This window comes from Rhinolophus hipposideros, assembly GCF_964194185.1.
Source record: "Rhinolophus hipposideros genome assembly, chromosome: 14".
Classification (NCBI taxonomy): Eukaryota; Metazoa; Chordata; class Mammalia; order Chiroptera; family Rhinolophidae; genus Rhinolophus; species Rhinolophus hipposideros.
The window spans coordinates 53872411-53894087 of NC_138060.1; the positions used below are offsets into that span (position 1 = coordinate 53872411).

Sequence of the window (21677 nt, forward strand, 5' to 3'; positions counted from 1 at the left end):
GCAAATTGGTTTCACGACACGTCATTTCGCTTTAAGTCACAGGACCTATCGACAATGTCAAGTGAGGACTTATTATAGTAAATCGAGATTTACCATATGGGCAGCTCGTAGAACAGACTGTGGAACAGCGGAAAGAAGGGCAGAACGTCCACCAAGAGGCTGTTTTGCGCTGGTCTAGGTGGGAGGAGATTGGAGCTGACTGGTTGTGGCAGCAAGGAAAGAGAAAGGAGGGAGAGACCATCCTGAAAGAGGACGCCAATTCTTTAAGGAGAGTCCTGAGATGTGTCCAGAAGTAGCAAAGTGGGTATGCCAACCAGAGTCAAGAGATTCGAAGCCGCTGCCCCCTGAGACAGCTCCTCGAGCCCACAGCATGCTCAATGGAGACACGCTCCAGGGGTGCTGGACTCGGGAGGCATCCTCTCTCAGGCCCATCTCTGTCTGCGGCCAGGAGAAGCCCATCAGTAGCTGTCTCCAGTCTCTGTTCTCGTTCCACAGCTTTGCAACCCCTATTGCTTGTGGAGAGGGGAGAGGGTGGAGAGAGGTTGCCCTCTCATATTCCCTCCACCCGCCTTCGAGACCACCTGAGACAGTTTCTCTGCAGGCTGAGGCCTCCTGCATCTCTCTGCCTGGGGGCCTTCTTGGCTATAGGAGCATGCTGCATTCAAACACCGAGTGGGCTGGAAACACGGGGTAGTCGGTATTTCCGTAACAGCTCCCAACCAAGGAGAGGCAGGTGTTGAAGGATAGATGCCCACCTTTCGCCCCAGTCGATGGCACACTTCCCCACTCCTTCACAGAGGACCCTGATGTCACCTCCCAGACAAACTACTTGCACCCCAATCCTTGTCCCAGAGTCTGCCCGTATAAGGGTCATGTGAATGAGCAGGTCTCCAGCTCCAGGAAAGCATGTCCACACACAGACACTAGCCCTCAAATAGCATCAGCAGTGGGCATGTTTTTCTGGAGAGCAGAGAGCATGAGGAAGGTGGTCTCCATAGCTTGACATCATGTTTCCTGTGTGATAGGCTCAGTGATACCGACAGTGCTTCTTAAATGGTCGTGTTCACCGAGGTCCCCTGGGGATCTTGTTAAAATACAGATTCTGATTCAGCAGGTCTGGGGTGGGACCTGAGAATCTGCATTTCTACAAGCTCCCAAGTGGTCTCCTGCTGCTGATCCAAGGACCACACTTGGAGTCACAAGGCCCTTCACAGCAAGATTCTTCACAAGTGAGTTTTGAGTGGGCAGGAGTGTACGTGGGTTGGTAGGTGGAATGGAACTCTTCACTGAAGTACATTTCTTAGACAAGATTCCTGGCCAGGACTAATAAGTATCCCTCAAACACTTGACTCCTACACAACCTTTTCATCCAAACACCACTCATAAATTGTTTTTATGCCACGATGTTAAATTCTTTCCTATCATTTCAGGAGAGGTCCCCACCCTACTTTTTTTTTTTTTCAGTCAAGCCCATAGGGCAAAGGAAAAGAGTGATAGAAAACCAAAATAATTTGATTTGCGAAATGGAATCTAACTTTGAATTCTTAGTTTGTTGATCAAGAATTTGCAGGCTCTGGGAAATCTTTTTTCTTTCTTTCGTTCTTTTTTTTTTTTTTTTAAATCTAAGAAAAGAAACCATTTTTCAAAAAAAATCTAGGAATAAGTGAGTTGCTTCTATTTAACAGGAGGAAAAACTTCCTGGATGAACATTACATACTGAATCGTTGGAAAGCATGGCTACTGGGCTTTACTTTGGATTCTTCACATAGGGCATGGTTGATGTATTTTTATTTGTTTGTTTGTTTAGATTCTCAAGTTCATATTCCTATGGTCCCACAGGGGGCAATTACCAGCATTTAGCAAAGTGTTTTTATTTGTCGTCACTCTCGGGAAATATAAAGATTGGCTCTAAACAGGGTTGATGAAATGCACCAAGGAGGGGCCTATTACTGGAATAAGACAGTTTATTCAAGTCATTTCCAATTTGTATTGGTTTTGAAAATGTAAGATATTTATTTATTTACTTACTTCAAAGCACTTTTTCCCTAAGGGTCAAGAGGCCTGTTTGGGAACCACTTGAATCAGATCATTGCTCCCCAGCGCCACGGCTGATTTCCCACTGCCTAGATTGGGACTGTGTTGTGCAAACTGCACTCTCCCCAGTCTGATACTTAGCTATGAAAGCAAAAACTCTCCTCCCCAGCTGTGTGGTTGAGCTCTCCCCAACAGTTGTTCTCACTATACCTCCTGCTTGCTTCCCTTTTTCAAACCCAGCATAGTCTTGAGCCTTTGTTTCCAAATGGGGATTTTGATGAAATTTAAGAAAGGAACCTGCTTTGTAGCACTCTCTTTGCCCGGCTTCCCCAAATCCCCCCACGTTTATGGGTTAACATCTCTGGTTCCCTCTGACTGTTCAGTTGCCAGCTCCTAACCAGCAGAAGGTCTGTAACCACTGCCTTGCCAGGCCATCAGACTGACTTGGTATCTATGCTTGAGTCACCCTATGTTCCAGGCTCCTCCCTCAAAGGCTACTTTTGGTTCATAGGGTCTGTGCTCCCCACCTTTCAGTCTCAGTTTCTGGGGATGCTTTGGGGGAAGGCGGGAAGGGGACCTGTTGTTCCTTGTTTGGTGTTCTCCATCTTGAACCCCACTGTGGTCCATTCTGATATTTCTAGCTAGGAAACTCTGGGCAAGTGATACAACTTCTTTGTGTTCCAATTTCCTCTTTATAAAATGGATATAAAAAGAGAAGCTACCGCGGAAGAGCTTCCTGACATGTAGTCAGCCGTTCCTGAGTAGAGGCCATCTGTGTACTCCATCTTTGTAAGCTGATGAGCTCTGGCAGGCCAGCAAAAGTTATGACTTCATTGTACAGGTGAGAAAATGGAGGCTGTGGAAAGGATAGTTAATTTGCCTGATGACACAGAGCTGTTGCATATGGAAGCCAATAATCAAAGTTGGGACACTAATGCCAAAGCTTGTGCACTTTCCATGCTGCAGGCTCATGTGCTTTTCTTCATGGGTAGGAATTTCACGAGCCCTGTTCCAAAGGATTCCCCTATGGAAATAGGACTGTTTTTACTGGTGAGGCTCAGGCTGACTCATCATTGAATGGGGCCAATAAAGTATTTCCTATGAATAAACTCTTTCAATTAACTCACTGGCGCAGGTGATTGGGAATCCCTGCTCACCTCTGTCTCCTCCGTTGATTAGGGTATTGGGGACTAAATGCTTCCAAAATTCACCTGAATTCTACATTAACTCCCTTGATATAGAGGCCTCTCTGACCAGCTCCCAGGGGTCACCTGGCATGCCTGGAGAAGGAAGAGGGTCTTAGCCATACACCAGACTGCCAGCCTGGCAGCCAACTATGGAGACATCAGGGTCATCTTCAGTTTGACAAACCTGTGTGGGAAGTGGAAAATGGGAAGTCAGATTTCAAACTCACCCTGGCGCTGAGCATAAGCCCTTTACCAGACGTTATTGCTCCCCAAAGAGCACTGTGTTGGTGGTCAAATAAAGCACCACTCCACAGTGAAGTCAAATGCTGAGCGATTGAGAGGAAGACGCCCAAAGGCCACAGAGGCTTACTAACCTCCTTATCTGATTCTTCCTGCCAACCACCGCATGTTACAAATAGGGCTGGAGCTTGGCTTCATTGGCCAAGCTCCCGGGGCCGGGACAGCCGAGGTATGTCTGGAAAAGGGAGGGACTTTGCCAAGGCAAGCATCACCCATGCCAGACAGACCAGCAAATGAGCTGCTTCTTATAGTCCCTTCATCTGAATCCGTGATGAGCCAAGGCCCGTTAATGTAATAAGTGCGAACTCAGGGGCTACTAAGGGCCAGGCTCAGTGCCAGGCACTGAGAGTGCAGAGGTGAACATGCACAAACCAAGCTTTTCATTATTATGTTCTAAAAAATGTTAATTGATGTTTTCCTGATCCTGCGAGTGAAATGTGCTGGTAAAAAAAAAAAAAAAGGAAAAATTGAGAAAATTTTAGTTAAATCACTTATAATCAGCAGGGAGAAACCCTGATAGCATTTTATGGTATTGGATATCCTTGCTAGCCAAGAAAAAGTGGGACTGGGAAAAAAGCCAGAAGATGTGAATCTTCTTACAATAGGGTCCAAAATTTCATAATAAAAACAAAATTGTTAAGTTTTGATTGGGACGCTACTTGAAAAATGAAACTGAAAATTATGAACGTAAGTTTATATCATCCTCCATTGAACAGCTTTTATAACATCGTGATTATAATTGCCGCGGATATTTTAGACCCAAGGCAAGAACTTATTTGCTTTATTGGCATCTTTAAAATAACAGTGCATTAATTTCTGAAACAAAAGAAGGTATTGAGTGCTGGATAGGCAGCTTTTGGAGGTGAATGTTGCTTCTGCATCATAAAGGAACATTCTTTGCTTCATATTTTACCTGTTTTTTAAAGCGCAATCACACACACACACACACACACACACACACACACACACACACACACAGGTCATCTTTACAATGGCATATTTTTCCCAAGGGCTCTCCTTTTTTTTTATTTAAATTCTTCTTCTAAAGCAGCTTAAAGTGTTATCACCCGGGGAAAATTTTGACTTCTTCAACAGTGAACTAACGCTGCCAGATCCAGATTTATCCATGGCTTTCAGTGGTGGAAGCAGTTTTCCAATATTACTTTCATTGATTTCATGAAAGCCTGCGTCTTTTGCAGAAAGGTTTTAGTTTTATTCTGTAGTCGATTTGTACTGTGTATGAACTGGATCATCAGATGTCTACACTGCCTGGCAACCAGGGACTAAGGATAGACAGTTTGTTCACTGGTCCACATTCCCAGAGGGCTAAGAGATGACGACCCTAAATTTTGCAACAATGCTAAAGTCAAGTTGTCCAAGCTGAAGTCGGGGTATGCGATGACTGGGACATGAAAGAAACCAGAGCCAAGGAGAAATCTGGTCCCTGGGATGGCTCTCATATACTTTCTGGCAGGTACCAAGTGCCTGGCAGAGGTAATAAACAACCCTCAAAAGAGCACTGTCCATCCACTGGTGTTGCCTGAAGCAGGACAGCTGAGTTTAGCCACATCTCCCCAGAATCCATTTTTTAAAGCTTCTTTGGGTCCTTCTGTGCCTGCAGGGTACCTGCCTGACGACCAAGGGAGTCCATCCTGACTCTGGTATTTTAGGGAATACCCTGGGCATGATTAGAAACCAGAACAAAGTGGGAAGATACTGCTTTGAGGTTAGGTGCTTCCCTGATGGGAGAGCTGTGCAGATGTTATAAACTGCTGTTAGGAAAATTTTCTCTTCGCTAGTATGGATTTAAACAAGATTTATTAGCATTTGAGTGTCCCCTTCTGTTGCCTCTTCCCACCTGGGAGCAAATGCCCACACTTTGCAGTGGTTTTCAGTGCACAGAACCAATAAAGAGAATTGTCTGAGGTCAGCGTCACCAGACCCGTGCAAGTGACTTATTGGGGAAATGCTCTTGGGAGAAGAGGAGGGAAGGGACCAGGATGGGGCAGAGGAAGGAGCCAAACAGGGCTGTGCTCTCAGCTGGAGTCTGCTGAGCCTAATCCTGTGGGGGCTCAGGAACAGGACTTGCACAACAGAGCTGGTCTCACCTTGAGGCAAAGGGATAGCTTTTAACACCCGTCAATCATAGGCTGCCGTGTTTGTTGGGGGAGGGCATCGTAACCTTCCCAACAAAGCACCTCCCGTTCAGCTGGGGCTGTTGAACCCTCCTCGGAAAGGGGTTCTGGGTGGAGTGCCTACACAGCCCACACAGGGAACCACAGTGTGTGCCGAGACCCAGGCTCTGAGAGGCTTCTTTACCTCACAACTGTAGTGGGACAGCAGGGAATAGAATTTAAAAACCTTATGGTCATGCAGCTGAAATAGCCACAGGAGGGCAGTACTGGTGGCAGGAGGGTGATCTGTGACAGCCCTTCTTGTAGCACCACCGTCCAGGAGCATACGAGTCTGGACCCAGATGCTGAGTTCTGTCATTCCTAGAGATGTCTTTGCTTTTCACTTTTTTTGCTTATCTCCACCAAGATGCACCCAGAATTTTGTCATTTCTATCAGACGAAGCAGGGTGGAAGAGAGACCTGGCATAATACAGTCAATGCTGGTTTAAATGTTATTTTCCCACATTTTTGAAATAACAAAATTAAGGCCATTCGTCATCTCTTGAATAATCAACAGTGGTCTTAGCCAAAGCTAGGTAAAGTGAGGTCCCCTCAAGTTCCAGAGTACATTTTTGAAGCCAGAGTCATTCCTTCACATACATGCAAAAACTGAAGAAGTCTTCGGGGCAGTAAATCTTTATTTCAAGAACAGATAGGCCTTTGACTTAAGTTGAAAACCTCCCTCCTGGCTTGAAAGGGATTTCCAGTGAGTCATTGAGCTTTACAAAAGGAGTTCAGAACTGGCTTGAATAATCATGTAATTTATATATACGCATATATACTGCGATGCTCTTGAGAGAAATGACACCTGGATGACAGACATGAACCAGGACTGTCCCATGTCCCAGGGAAACCGAGAGCTAAGATCACCCTAGGCTTGGGCTCACTGCCTCTGAGGCCCGGCGGCTGATTAGCTAGGATTTAGAGGAGCTTCTACTTGGGTCAGTTGTGGACATTGCTTCTGTGGGAGGGATATGAGGAAGAGGACCGTGTTAAGAGGCCACCCACAGTGAATCATTAGCACCAGTCTTTGGGACATGCAGGTCTTGAGACAGCATTTAAGAAATTATTCTTTGTTTTTCCTCATTGAAATTGCCAGCAGGGGAAAAAAGAAAACTTACAATCACTGAGATCAGTTATCTCTAAGATTGGATGCTGCCAGATAAACTAGAGTTTCCTTTTATAGTTCTGTATTTCCTATCTTTCATTCCATTGTATTGGGGGGGGGGTTGCTGTTTTCTAAGTTTTATTGATATTTAACAAACAGACCAAAGTACACAAATCATTAAGAGCCCATGGCTCTTTGAATTTTCAGTGATCACACCCAAGAATGTTCCCAGCACCCAAAAAATCCCTTTCACTTCCTGCTTCCCCAATTACTGTCTTGACTTCTTATCCCAGGGCGTAGTTATTTATCTTTTGTCATTTCTACTTTGTGTGTGTTTGACAATGTTCATAACGTATTACGATAGTATTATATGTATATAAATTATGACAGGTATATTGTGGTAACTGCTCATATTTTTTACCCTAATTGGACATACAATTAAAACATTTTATTCCACCTGCCTACAGGACTAGAACTTTTGGACTGAACTGAGGTACGATTCTTGGAAATTGGAGGAGAGAGCACAGACAGCACTTCAGAGCCGGAATCCATACCAGTTGGTTCCTTTTGGCTGCCATTGTATTGTTGGCTGTGCTCATTCCCGCTAGAAATTTAGGGCTGTGGAATGGGGAAGGAGACATGTTTTAGAGTCAGCCAAGAATGACCTTGGGGAAGTCACATGGCCTCATTGAATTTCAGTGTCCTGACTTCCGGACACTCAGCAAGTACTTGTTCTGTTCTTTGCTTCCTCCTTCTCCCAAATCTGCAAACACACTGTCTCCCTTTGGAAGTCTTGATTTGCTTCCTTGTTTTGGAGAGGCTCTGTGGGTTATGAAGAGCCTCCTGGCTTTCCTTTGACCTTGGTTGTAAGCCATGTATCCGGGTGGAAAGACAGCAGCTCCCGGTACCCCTCTCCTGGTTCTTTCATGCCATTGAATGTGGAGTCCATCCCAGGCCAGCTACACTGGAAAACCTCTCCTGGCCCTTTCCCCCTACCCCTGTCCTGGGGAGGCTTGCAAGGGAGCAGCTCAGCCCTCACCACTTCAGGCTGGAGAAAGAATCCCTGTTTTCTTTGTGTGATTTTCTTAGGGTTTGACTTTCCTAAACTAGAAAGATTTGGAGAGGCAGGATTAGGGTGTGCGGTGAGCAGAAAAGGGTCAGAGAGACGCCTTCATTGCCTTTCATCCTAACCTTAGGAGGCATCCAGCTCACATGTGGCCTAGCCCAGTTCACCAGGGAAGCAGGTCACCGGGGTTCAGAGCCAAAATATTAGTTAAGAGTGAAGAGTGGGTTTCTCCTCTGCACCTGTCTTCCCAGGAAACCCACCGGAAGGGTGGGTAGCCAGAGGAAGACTGGGCTCATCTGGTCAGAGGCTCCTCATCCCACCAATAATGGCTGTTGTCTGAGAACTGCCCTAAAGAAGGACCGTGTCTGCTGAAGTCTCAATTTGTCTCCGAGGCCACTTCCACACATCTGTCTTTGTGCAGCCAGCCCATCTATTGGTGTTTTTTGTCTTTCAGGAGGAAATGGGCATTTCCTGTGAACTGCTGGAATCAGACTTCCTCAAATGCAGTGTGGGATTTCCATTCATGAGGTCGAAGTCGAAGGTAAGGGGCAGAGACGGGGCCCTTCCTTGGCAGCGGCCCCCCGCCTTCCCACCAGCCTCCTCCCCCTGAGATTTCCTTGTGCAGCAGCTGGGGTGGCCAGCAAAGCCGTGCCTAGGCATGGCCTCGCCCCTGTCCAGGGCGCTCTACTCCAAGGATATTCCAGAGGGGCCATGGCCATGTGTTCTTCCTCTTTGATCCATATGACACACCCAAATGTGAGAGACCCGCCACGGCCTTCACACTTTGGCAAGCAGCATCTGTTTGGCCTTCTTGAAATTTGTTTTTCTGGGACATTCCACGCTTGGAGTTCCTGAGACAAAAATAAGAGATGATGTGATGTATTTGGGCTAGTTCCTACAGTTCTGACTCCCCTAGGTAGTCACAATTTTCTTAAGAGACTTCTTAAAAATTCTTGAAACCTAAGTAGTTGTATTGCACTTTTTTTTTAAGTAAACAAAGGACAGTCACTCTGATATTTATAAGGAGCCAAATTTTCTAAGCTCAAACAATAACACAGCGTAGCACATTCTGACATTCATGGAACATTCTGTATGTCCTGTCATGAGGAGATGCAAAAATACGTAGAAGATGCGGTTTTTGGTGGCAAAACTAGAATCTAAAGTCTGCCTTTTGAAATGGAAGCTATTTTCCCTGCTATGATTTGAAGGAAATTTCATATTCCTTTTATTCCACCTGCCTACAGCACTAGAACTGTTGGACTGAACTGAGGTACGATTCTTGGAAATTGGAAGAGAGAGCACAGACAGCACTTCAGAGCCGGAATCCATACCAGTTGGTTCCTTTTGGCTGCCATTGTATTGTTGGCTGGGCTCATTCCCTCTAGAAATTTAGGGCTGTGGAATGGGGAAGGAGACGTGTTTTAGAGTCAGCCAAGAATGGCCTTGGGGAAGTCACATGGACTCATTGAATTTCAATTTGCTAAAATAAGGGAAAGCTTAATCCTCCTCTCCTGCCTATGTCATAAGATTGGATTGTTTCATCTCTAAGACTTGTGGGTCCTAATACATAGTATCCATTTTGTAAGCCAATTGTGACCGTTCTAGTGAGAAAGAAGACGTGCTCATTTCTTAGTAAATCGCTTGAACCCATCAGCCTCCTTGAAATATACCTGCTTCAAAGTACTGTGACATTTACATCCGTAATTCCCGAGCCTTTTCCTGGCTGTTTCTCAGCTGCCCACATTCACCCCAGAAGAAGGGAAAGCTCAAGAGGTGGCTGCCTTTAGAAAGGGGATTACAAAAGCTGGTAGAATATAGGCCAAATCTTGTTAGACTCCAAGTAGGGTGAGGAGGAAAGAGGAAGCCCCTGAACCTTGGCCATCATTGCCTACAGTAACATACATGGCACCTCCACGCACAAATTTAATTGAAATCTGCTGAGCAACAGAAAATAGACTTAATTGAAAAAATTTAACCGTTGCCATGTCATTATATAATTCAGCCTACATCCCAAACAAACCTAAGGTCCATCTTGCTAGTTTTAGTCCAAGGATTATTGTAGAAGGAAAGTCTATACCACTATCATAAGAGGATCCAGGATCACTTGCCGGAAAGGAAAGGTAGTCATAAAAATGAATACAATGAAAACAAAGCAATGTTGAAATGTGGGACATTAAATTTTGTCAAAATTCATTAACTCTCAACATAGTCATAGAACTGACAGAAGTGTGAATGTTAGAATGCTGAATTCCCCCCCACACCCCTGTTAATGCCACTGCCTCCCTCCCACATACAGAGTTAAAACATATAGCAAGACTAAATCTGGAGGCAGAGGATCTGAGCGTGAATTCCTTGGAGAAAGCCTGAGAAGTGATCTGGCAGGGATCGGGGCTCCCTCTGTTTGCAGCCGAGCTTGCCCTCCCCTGTATCCTCAGACCTTGTGGGTCACCAGGCTACAGGCCACCTGCTGAGCCTCACGACCACACTATGGGCTTTCTCTGGTTGGCCATCTGTTTCTCTCTCATGACCAGCCTGCCCCGTTTCTGACCTTCTGCTCTCCCAGGCCTCCATCTCTGGCTTTGTTTTCTCACCCAGATCTTTTGCTTTTCGCCTCACCTTGATCTTTAGTGTGTTTAATTCAGATCTTCTGCCAGTTCTGACTCTTTGCTGGGATAAGACTCTTGACGTTCCTTTCCCTTGTGTCTTCCAGCTCTGCTTCCTGTCCTGTGTCCATGCCCCACCCTCACTGTAAGCTGCCAAGTCCCACTGCAACAGAAATGATTGTCTAGAAAGGGATGTCCAATGGCCACTGTAGATGATGGTCCAGTGCAATGGTCCAACTTTCATTCCTATCAGATAGCATTCAGTTTGGTATCATCCACTGTTGCAAAATTAGACCATAGCCCAGAATTAGTCATAAAGCAAGCCAAGTATTTAGATATTAAATAAGCCGTAGATTTCAGAGCTTGATGGAATTTAAGAATCATTTTGTCCACCCTCTTCTTTTCACTGAAATGCAAAGAAATGAAGTGTCTTGGTAAAGATCATATAGTCAGTTTGTGGTAGAGCTTGGTTCTGTCACCCCCTACCTAAAGGTTCCTCCCATATTCCCACACATATATACTGGGGGTGCCAAAAAATGTATACATATGACTTATATTCATCTTTTTTATCGGTATATATTGAGTGTTACAATTTTAATACAGTGTTTTCCTTTCTTAAACTATGTATACATTTTTGGCACCCCCAGTATATAGTGAAAGCCATTTGCTTTGGGCAGGGTTCCCCACATCACAGGATGGTCACCACTGGGGACACCTGAGATGATTTTAAGTGATATATGGAAACAGCACTAAACAACATTGACTCCAACAGTGAGAAAGTTATTACCTTTTCAACACTCATTCAATCCTAACCACATGTAGGAGATCTCCAATCGTGCTAGCACATTTTTAACACCTCCCTTTCTGTTGTTCATCTCCCTTTTACCAAAATAAAGTAGACCTTCGGCCCAGAGCCTTCAGCAGGCAACAAAATTCTACAATACTTAGTTTTCATTGTGCTTATTTTTATGATTACCATCTTTTTATGACAAGTGATCCTGGATTCCCGTCTGGGATAGTGACATAAATTTTCTTTTTAAAATAGTCTTTAAACAAAGAGTGAGGCAATAAAAATATGAAGTAAATATCACAGGTTATATGTTATGTAAATGTGGCAACAAAACAAATGGGGAAGATGGTGCGTATGAGTGAAACTTAGCAAGTCCTGGTTTCAGAGACAAACATATCACTTGCTAAAGAGAACCTCAGTTGCTGGAAAGGACTCTTGCTAGGCTGTGGTCCGGGCCTGGTTTTATTGTTCAAGCTGTGTGTCTGTCCTGATGACCAGGAAGATATGCACACAAAAAATAAAGCTTGTCATGCAAATGACTTCTTGGAGGTCACATAGTGCTAGAAGATTGTAGCTACCACGGTTTAGCTTGGAATGCCTGCTGATGCCACATGTCACGTTCTTTTTTTCTAGTATGAATTCAGTGTGATCTTTGATACAAGCCACCTGTCAGGGGAAGAGGAAGTTCTTAGCTTCATCGTTACTGCTCAGAGGTAAAGGGGCTTTAAACTTTTTTTTGTTCAAAGATAAAATATTGATGGGACCAGAAAGGACATGCTGAACAGGAGGAAATGGTCATTCAGTGATAAAGTGCCAGAGCACTGGGTGGACTCGGCTCTCCAAGGGATGGTGCTGGTCTTGTTCTGCTTGCACAGCCACCCCGTCCCTCTTTCCCTGTCCTTGGAGGACATCTAGGACAGTCCCATGCATCCCCAGCTCACTCTAGGGTACTGCAAAGTCCTATGGTCACTTCAAGTTCTCAAAGCAAGTTCACAAATCCATAAAGTGTCCTGTCCCGTGAAATAATCAAAACTTGATGTTAAGGCTTCCTTGTGTGGCCAGGGCAAGGCTGCAGGACGAAAGCCTGCCTCGTGGGCGTGATCTTGCTTTCCTGCAACTGTGCTTCTCCTGGCCCTCCCCCCTTTTCCTGAGAGTAGTTCCAGAGCCCTGCGATCTCACGACGGGGGTGGTTAAATGGAAGAGGTCTAACTTATCAGGTACTGTTGAGCCCTCACTGGACTGTGCAGGTGTTCAAAGCTGACTCTTTCCCTTTGGAAAAGGGAAAACCTTTCCAACCTCAGCCTCTAGACAGCCAGAGATAACTTCAGCTTCTGCTGCTGAGACTGTGCCCTCTGGGACAAAACGAAGAGGCCCCCACACTGGCTCTCCCATAAGAGATCCCGCTTGGCGATCTTTGCCCAGTCTCTGGAAATGCAGGTGACTTTTGTGCAGTCACCTCTCTTTCACTCTGCCATCAGAGGGAAACCAAGCTTATCCCTTTCCCCTTACATTTCCTGGGCAGGAATCAGACGGTTTGATCAGGGTCCCCTGAAGCTTGACTTAAAAGGCAGACACCTGCTCCCCATCACCAACAGTAGTCTCTAAAAACCACCTTCAGAAATCCTTTCTCCACTCTTGTTGTATCCTTGCCATTATGTCTTGGAGTTTTACCACCAGACGTAGTGCTTTCCTCAGAATTTGGGCATCTATTATGCCTCAGCCAAAGTTTGCATCTTAACATCCTGTCATCCTTCCCCCGAGGAATTCTTGCATTTTCACAAAAACTCCAGTAACACAAACGTTAGACTGAGATCCTCCGCAAGCCCTGAGTGGCTCAGTATCTTCCACAGTCCGTTCTTGCCTCTCCCTAATGGCTTAGCCCTCAGGGTTTCAGTCTCCATCTTTAGTTGCTGAGCATTTGGGGAGCCCAGGTCAGACCACACCAAATTTAACTCAGCAGTGGACAGCAGCAGTGCTCATGGATGCAGGCATAAGGAAGCTTTATTTTCATCTCCCACTACCCTTTAATTTTGTTTTCATTTGAGGCCTGCGTCAGCCCCGACATTATTTAAAACTCAGACTTGAGGTTAATTTTCCCTTGGGAATGACCATGAAGCTGGAGGCGTACGCTCTCGAGCCCCTACATCCACAACCACCATAGCATATTTTTGCATTTAATGCTGCTCTCTACGTTTTGCAGCATGATATCTAATATTTTGGCGAATGTTCTCTCTCCTACACATAAGGGCACAGCACGACACAGTGGTCGCTTAACCTTGTGTACCATGTGTTATATCCAACTTGAACTTCAGAGTCGATGACTTGCTGGCCTTTTGTTCAGCACCAGTTGGAGTCAATGGACATGAACGCTGTATAGCCTGTACATTGCAATGGGATGTACAAAGTAGATGTAACTAATAACAACAGTGAATGTTAAACTATAGCCCAGTCATCCCGAAACTCGCACACAAGCTTCCAGGCTGGGATTGCAAGCGTTAAAATCGAGCAAGACTTGGCTCTTTTTCGTGCATACTATTTTCAAGATCACATAATTCACATTCATATAAAAGGTGACTGTGATTTAATAGACACACGTGCAAAGCATAGAGAAGGTAGACTTTGTTCCCCTTGCTGGAGTCCAGAAGGACTTCACTGGGGAGGTGGCCTTTAAAGAGAGGAGACTGTTTTCAGGCTGAAGAAACACAGGCACAGTGGTCAGAATGTGCATGGGACAACGTGCTCTGTTCCACCCATGTAGGTGGTAGGCGTTGCAGTGAAGTGGGAAGTCACAAGCCATCTCTCAGGAGGGGTGGGAAACATACAAGTGCAGTGGCAGATGGGGCTGAAACAGGAGACTGGGCTGGGCTCTGGAGGGCCTACGTAGCCTCAGAAAGTCTGAACTACTTCCCAAAGGTAGTGGGGAGCCACTGAAAGTTGTAGAAGAGGGCAGTGACGCAATGAAATAGCTTGCCACAGAGCATGAGATTGTCAGATTGAATAAAGGCAGGCAAATGCCCATTGACACGTGAAAACTCCCATTCTCCAGCTGTTTCTTGGATCCACAGAAAACTCACTGATGTTGGACAGATCCACAAATGGGCCGTCTTGGTCCTTCAACACCTGGGGCAGCCAATATTCCTGGGAAGAAACATTTGGGCAGGACATAGGACATGGAAAAGGTGTCCCTTATCCGAAGGAGGAATCTCCACCTGCCACCTGACTGCAGTCAGGGCTAGTCAGAGGTGGAAAAGGAGGGCTGGCCGACACACAGTGGTGGAAACTTCATCCAGTAGAATCACATGTCCATAGACCAGTGGTCTCTGGCCTTAGGTGCCCATTGGAATCACCTGGGGAGCTTTATAAACTGCAGGTGCCTGGTCCACCCCACAGAGATTCTGATCTAATTGGTCTGGGGTGAAAGCTGGGCTTTGGGATTTTTAAAAATGCTCATCAAGTGATTCTAATGAGCAGCCAATGTGCCTATACTAGGCACATTTTCACTCAGCACACGTCTGTTAAGCTCCTGCTGTTTACCAGAAGCAGTGCTGGGCCCCTCAGAAAATGCTAATAACTCAGTAAATTCAAGAACATTCCCTTATGTACATTAATATTGCCACATAGCATCAGGAGACGCCTCGTATCAGATCTGCTAATTCTTTGGCTCACAGATGTTAAGGAAGCTATATTATCTGTTAAATACACAGCAGAATATTTCAGACACTCACTTCTTTCCAGAATCTGGTGAAAATCTGGTGTTACTGACCCAGAGGGCACCCACAGCACTTGACTCCCTGCTGTGACGGAACTGGTCCTTAAAGTTTCTTATCTTGAAAGCCAAGTTAAACTATCAATCCTGCCTTTCTTCCCATCACCACCCTTTGAAGATCTCTTGCCCACTTGTGGATCCAAAAGACATAAAGTTGAGACTAAACAGTTTCTCAAGAGCTCCTCTCTCAGCAGCCCGGCTTTGCCGACCTCAGGGAAACCATCCCAAGTCACACGCTTGCAGAATAACTGGAGGCCTTTTGATGTTGGGCCTCTTTATCTCAACTTTTCAACTTGGCTCAGTCTGGAGCAGTCACCCGATGACAGATGAGACTGTTGGGCCTGAGCTGCCAGCGGCCACAGGTGGCTGGACAAATGGCAGGGCAAGAGGTGGCGCTTCCATCAGGAACAGATTATGCAGACCTGGCAGGATGCTGAGTGGGGGAAGGGAGCAGGCCCCGGGTGTTGCCATCCCACCCGTAGTGGAGTCACCTCTAGTCTGTGATTCTCTGATTTTTATTGTCCCCTGGGAAAGGAAGCACAAGGAAGTTAGGCCAGGTGAGCACCTGATTCTGCTGCTTCTGCAAACTGTGGTTGCCCTCTGAGTGATGGATGTCACCCCATCTGCGGAAGACAGATGAGGAGTCAGAGGTCAGAGTCACAGAGCACCATTGTTTCAGAACAATAAGAGAGAGGAGAGGGGATGTGAGTGCTATTTAAGTATTGTTGCATTCAGCACTTGCTGGGTGGGAGAGGAAAGCAGAGGGGGAGAGGGAGGGCAGGGAGAAGGCAGGAACTCTGCACAGGTGCAGGGAATGGTGTGGTGGGGAGTGGTCCGGGAGAGCTATGCCCAAACCTCAGTGGGTCTGGGGGTCTCACATTCCATCCTGGAGGGTGAACTTGGCTTTCGACGGGAATCCCACATTCATGCCCTGTGGGAACCAACTGTAAACGTTGGGTTCAGCAACATGCACCCACCAGCCATGACTTTTCTCAAGGCAATCCCTTCCCTGGATTAATAATCACAATTCATATGTGAAAGTTAATAAAATAGTAACCCCCTAAATTTGGTATCAGGAGAAGGAATCACAATGGAAAAGCCCTGTTTTCAGAATCAGCCTAACCTGGTTCGCTATGGGTCCTTGGGCCAAGTTAGCTAATCTCTCTGAGCTTCTCCTTACCTGTCAAAAGTGGGTAATCCCTCCCTCTGCGGTCACTCGGGGGACCCAAGGAGGTCATGCTATGAAATGTGCCGGGCACATAGCAGCCGCTCAACAGATTCAGCTCCCCTTTCCAGAATGACCTCAGAAGAATCCCCTTCCTCGGCTTTATCATCCCAGGAGGATGCTGTATGGGACATTTTGTAGCCAGAAGTCTAATGCAGGCACTTCCGTGGTATTTATGGTGACAGTTGGCCAGGGTCTCTCTCTTGAGCTTAACTGTCCATGGAAGATAGGTGATGCTCCAGGTGGGAAATAGCTACGGACGTCCAGCAAACCCCTTCCTGGCTACAGTGCCCTCACCTTGCTGGTCCATTATTTATGGAACAAGCACTTACAGAAGCAGCACGCGCTGTAGGTGCCCATCCATAACCTTTCCCACTTACCACTACACAGCTCCCAGCACCTGCCACTCTGCCTGAGGCTTTCTCTGGCCAAAGCCCACTCGCCTATGTGTGTAGGGCAGCTGCCAGGGAATTAATGCCCCTACCCCACCTCCCCCAGCAGCAGCAGGTCTCAGGAGTGAGTGGATAAAGGCCCAGCTCCCATGCGCTCAGTTGGGAAGACAGGCATGTGCTCCTCGTTGCCCCCCCCAGCCAGACCAAACCCAATTGCCTACATCACTAACCTCATGCATGACATGCCTCTGTTGTCTTCCTGCCCTTCCCCGTCTCCCCTCTTCCCTCCCAACTGGTACTTCCTGGGGTCATCTCCCCAATACACTACTCACACTCACAACTTTGTGAGGGGAACACAACTGACACAGTAGAGGGCCCACTGTGACTCTGTGCAGGGACTAAAAACAGAACTGAGGCTAAATAAGGTGCAGAGTCAGCCCTCAGAGAATGCGGAGATAGAGGTCTGATATGGAGCCCAGCCGCATGCTGCCGAGAGCTAGTGCTGAGTGATGTTCATCCCCTCTTCCCCTGCAGCGGCAACGTGGAGCGCTCTGAATCACTGCATGACAACAGCCTCACACTGATGGTGTCGCTGATGCACGAAGTGGACACATCCATCACTGGGTGAGTAGCGCATCCCTGGCTTGCCAGAGCGCAGTGGAACACTCTGCCTTCCTTGTACTTGCATATGTAGCCAGGAGTCAGTGGCCCTGCCACTTCCACTTTCTTGCCAGCTCTGACATGCAAGATGAAGCTTTCGCTACCGTGACTCGTGCCCTCCTCCCTCCTCGTTTTCTCCTCTTTCCCAGCCACCCACACATGGAGTTTGATGACAAGTTTAAGCACCATAATTTCTTTGAACCTTCTGTACATCTTTATCTGCATATACTCCCAGCGCCTACTCCTCCAGAGTGCCATATGGAAGCAGGCAGCATGATTCCTGGGATTAAAATCCCAGCCAAAGGCTGCTGGGCCAGAGGTTACAGCCAGATGTCCCAGTATCCTAGCTGACTCGAAAGAAGGCTCGCCTTTCTAATTAGCTTCGCAGTCAGCGCTGGCTTCATGTGTCTCTGTGAACCCCATTGCAGAGCCAGCAGCAGCTCTGCCTGATGTCTGTGGTGGTCTGGATGGGCAGGGAACGATCCGGATGGGCATACCATATGCCCAGGTGAAGTCCAGGCCACTCAGTGCTGCTCGCATTGTTGGAAAGGAGGGCTGCAGGACCCAAAACAGTCCGGGTCGGTTTTCAGCCAAAGCCCAAGCCTGGAAACATGAGAACTTGGTTCCTGTTTCCGGCTACGGAAAGCAGAGTACATGCCTCTTTGAAAGTGGGGAAAAGATTGGTACAATTAGTTTAGATCAAATGAGGACCCAGTGAAGCCTTGCCCCAGATGCAAGCTGAGCTTTCTGAAGGTCCGAAGTTTCTCAGTTTTCAGTTTTCAAGTGCTCTGGGTCCCGGCCTTGGCCAGAAGCAGAAATGTGAATACATCACAGAGAGAGCCAGAGAGCCATGGCAACAGCTCACACTCTCCTGGGTGCCCGGGAATGGGGGGTCCTGTGCTCTTGACATTTTTCATCACATTCTTCAGACGTGAGGCTTTGCTGGAATATATTTGCAACTTAACATAGCTTTGCCTCTGTTCATGGCTCTATTTTTAACCATATAGTTTATTTATTTGTCTCATCAGAGGCACTATGAGACTATGCCCAGAACCAAGCCCTGTCCTTGGGGACCAAAGGAAAAACACTCACTCACTTGATCCTGTTGTCAGGCCCTAGGAGGCCTCATTGTGAGGTGTTAACAGCCCCTGATGAAGCCATCGGTTAAACAAACGAGTCAACTGATCTTTCCAGGAACATCCGGGCAAGCAGAGAGGAACCAGTTCCTGCTATCTGATAGTACTGGGACTCACTACATTTCTAAAGGAATACACTTACGTTGAAAATAGATGCATTGCTGTCCATTCAGACTTGGTACCAAACAACTTACATGCTTAGTGTTCAGGCAAGGGAGCAGTTTCTAGAATCTCATCTAAAATCCATTATTTGTCTGGAAATTTGAGTGAATCTGGGCTTTGTCTCATCTTGGGGTTTGTTGATACAGGCAACATTGAAAGCTTGCTGCAAACCGAGCTTAAATTCTTAGTCACATCTTCCATAGCCACTGTTTGAAATCTGAAAGAAAATGCTATGATCGAGTGGACTGCATTTTTAATACTCAATTTCTATTAATTTGGGTAGTCTGACAAATTTAAATTTTTAAAAATGAATTTGTTACGGAATGAGGTTTTGAATGCCAAATATGTGATTCATTTATATTTATTTCCTAAAAGCTTACCGTGGTCTTCCTCAATCTACATTTTTCCAATGGCAAAACAGAAAATGTATGATTTTAGAATCCAGTTAAAAAAACTGAAATCAAGGCTACCATACAATCTTCCTCTTCATTTTAGAAATGTAGGCCAGTCCGTATTTGTCTATGTAGCTTATTGATTGGACCTCAGATGAGGAGACATTACTGGAAATGTCTGTTTAGAAGGCATACGTCTGGCTGTGTCCATTTACAGGAGAGAGAAGTAATTCCAGAACGGAAGCATTTGGTGGAAGGTACTGGAGGGAGCCAGGTTCCATGGAGACAGATTTTTGGGTTCTCAGGATAGCAGTGACCATGCGTTGCTTGACCATGGGTAGGGATGATGGATTTCATGGTTTCCTCTTTCAGAATCATGTCTCCAACCTCCTTTGTGTACGGCGAGTCTGTGGACGCATCCAACTTCGTTCAGCTGGATGACCTGGAGTGTCATTTCCAGCCTCTCAATGTCACCCTTCAGGTAACCACCCCTGGAAACCATCTCAGTCATTGGGACCAACGGAGGGCTCATGGGATGTATCTTCTACTGAAAGGCAACTGGAGGGCTAGGCTATTTCCAGAAGAAAGTCTTCCCAGCCTGAATGGGGGGAGTGGAGTATATGTGTGTGTGTGCATGTTTTCTGTAACCACACACAGAATTAATCCCTTCCCTCGCTGCTACTTTGCTGTGTAGACCCCTCTGCTTTTCAACTCTTGGAAGGAAAGCTGCATGATGAACCCAGCTCTCCCCAAGGAGGTTTCTGGATGCTGAGGTCCAGGCCAGCATCCCAGCCCAAATAGCCCCAAATGACCCCTTTCAGTTTGCACTCTTCACATTACACATAGGGCAGCCTTGAGGATTTGCCATGTTCCCTTCCTCCTGGGGCTCTCCATGCTGACACAGCCAAGAGCCCACTCCTCCCACAGAGGAACAGCCTTTCAGAAGTGCAGTGTTATAAGAGCAAAGCATGGTGAGCATATGGGAGGAAGCCTGCTGCTCCGCACAGAGCAGGGGCTGGCTGTCCCCTGTCCCACCAGCATCATTTCCGGCAGGGCCACTCAGTGTGGACGGTGGACATCGTGAAGGACGCTGTTCCTTCTCTAAACTAGGGGTGGGCAAACTTTTTTTGCAAAAGGCCAGAGGGTAAGTATTTTAGGCTTGGCTAGCCATACAGTCTGCAGCAACTATTCAACTATGCTAGTATCGTTCAGCCATAGGCAAGGCAGATACAAAACTGTAACGATGGGAACCAAAATGTGAATTTCAGGTCATTTTCACGTGTCATGAAATTTTACTCTTCGCTTGATGTTTCCCCTCTCCCCCACCCACCATTTAAAACTATAAAACCATTCTTAGCTCACAGGCTATATGAAAACAGATGGCAGGCCAGATTTGGCCTGCAGGTCCTAGTGTGCTGGTCCCTGCTTGAAAGTACAGATTCTCAGGCCAGCACTGTTCAGGGTGCGACTCTTTGAATGTAAAGCTAGAGGACCTCTGCATCATCAAGGCCATTCTCCTCAAACACAGGGTGACGAACACAGGGAAATGTAGGCCCAACCAGGAGAGGGCATGCTGCAGGGCCCAGAGCTGGGAGAGGTGGAGGTGGGGCCAGGCCCAGGACTGGTCCAGCATTGACTGTGTGGCCCAGCCCCCTGCCAGATGCTGGGGGTGAAGTGAAGGAGTCTCCCTTCACTTCAGACGGGGAGACGGGGGAGATAGGCCCATCCCCCCCGCAGTGCTACATAATCTACGTCCCAAGTCTCCCAGAGCTCTCCCTGCCTCCACTCCATCCTTCCCCATGGAGAAGATGGTTTCTTGGTTTGACATTGAGTGCTGTGGCCAAATAATTATTATTTTTCTTTTCCTGTGGCCACTCCGCAGTGGGCCGAGGGGATGACAAATAATGACGGGGTGAGGGTCTAAAGAATGAGGCAGTAAAACATTTGTGGGGTCTCACAAACAATGGTCTTCCTCTCTCCAAAATGTTCTCCCAGGCAACAGACCTTGGAAACCATGATAGATAGCACATGTCCCCCGCTCAGGGAGGGTGCACCAGCTAAGCCCAGCTGTCATACCCCGTGCTTGATTTACAGGGACAAAGGGAAAGATGGGGTCAGACCTGCTTTGGGGACCTTAGAGTGATTGCTGTGAACAGGACCTCTGTGTTTCTGAATTGCTTCTCAGAATTCATTTATTTTTCTTCATTGCTTTTTGTAACTGGATAGAAAACAGATAAAGACCAGATGGAGGTATGTCATTCGACTTAAATCACATTAGTTTTAATTCCCTTTTGAGGTGTCATACAATAAAAGATACAGTCGAGAAAACTAGTTAGAAAGGAGCACATGACACACACCCTGTAAAGGGTACACGTGTTGAGAGGAGAAGGCTAAACGGAATAGCAGGTACACAAAAGATACAAAGTGTCCTTATCACCCTCTAAAAAAAGAAATAAAGAAATCTGAGAGTGTGTGGTTAAGTCATGTTTCTCTGAAGGCATTTTTACAGGGAGCTTAAAGTTTGGTATTCAAGCGAAGAGGTTTCTTCGCATCTGGCCTGACATTGGATACAGGATAGAGAATCAGAGGCCCCGAACGAGTGATCGACATGCCCCATAGATAAACCTCTTGATTATCAGTCGCCTGAGGAAGAACATAGCATTCCATCCGGATTAAGAGAGT

At 46.6% G+C, this 21677-nt stretch overlaps 1 protein-coding gene across 3 annotated transcripts in view; it reads left to right on the forward strand.

Moving 5' to 3' along the window:
• ITGA9 (integrin subunit alpha 9) overlaps window positions 1–21677 on the forward strand; it is a 299963-nt gene that overhangs the window by 225418 nt on the left and 52868 nt on the right. For all 3 annotated transcript variants that reach the window (XM_081071751.1, XM_081071750.1, XM_081071749.1), the window contains exons 19-22: window positions 8324–8410; window positions 11896–11975; window positions 17180–17269; window positions 19368–19476. In XM_081071751.1, the coding sequence (XP_080927877.1) occupies window positions 8324–8410; window positions 11896–11975; window positions 17180–17269; window positions 19368–19476 (366 nt within the window). The remainder of the gene's footprint in view (window positions 1–8323; window positions 8411–11895; window positions 11976–17179; window positions 17270–19367; window positions 19477–21677) is intronic.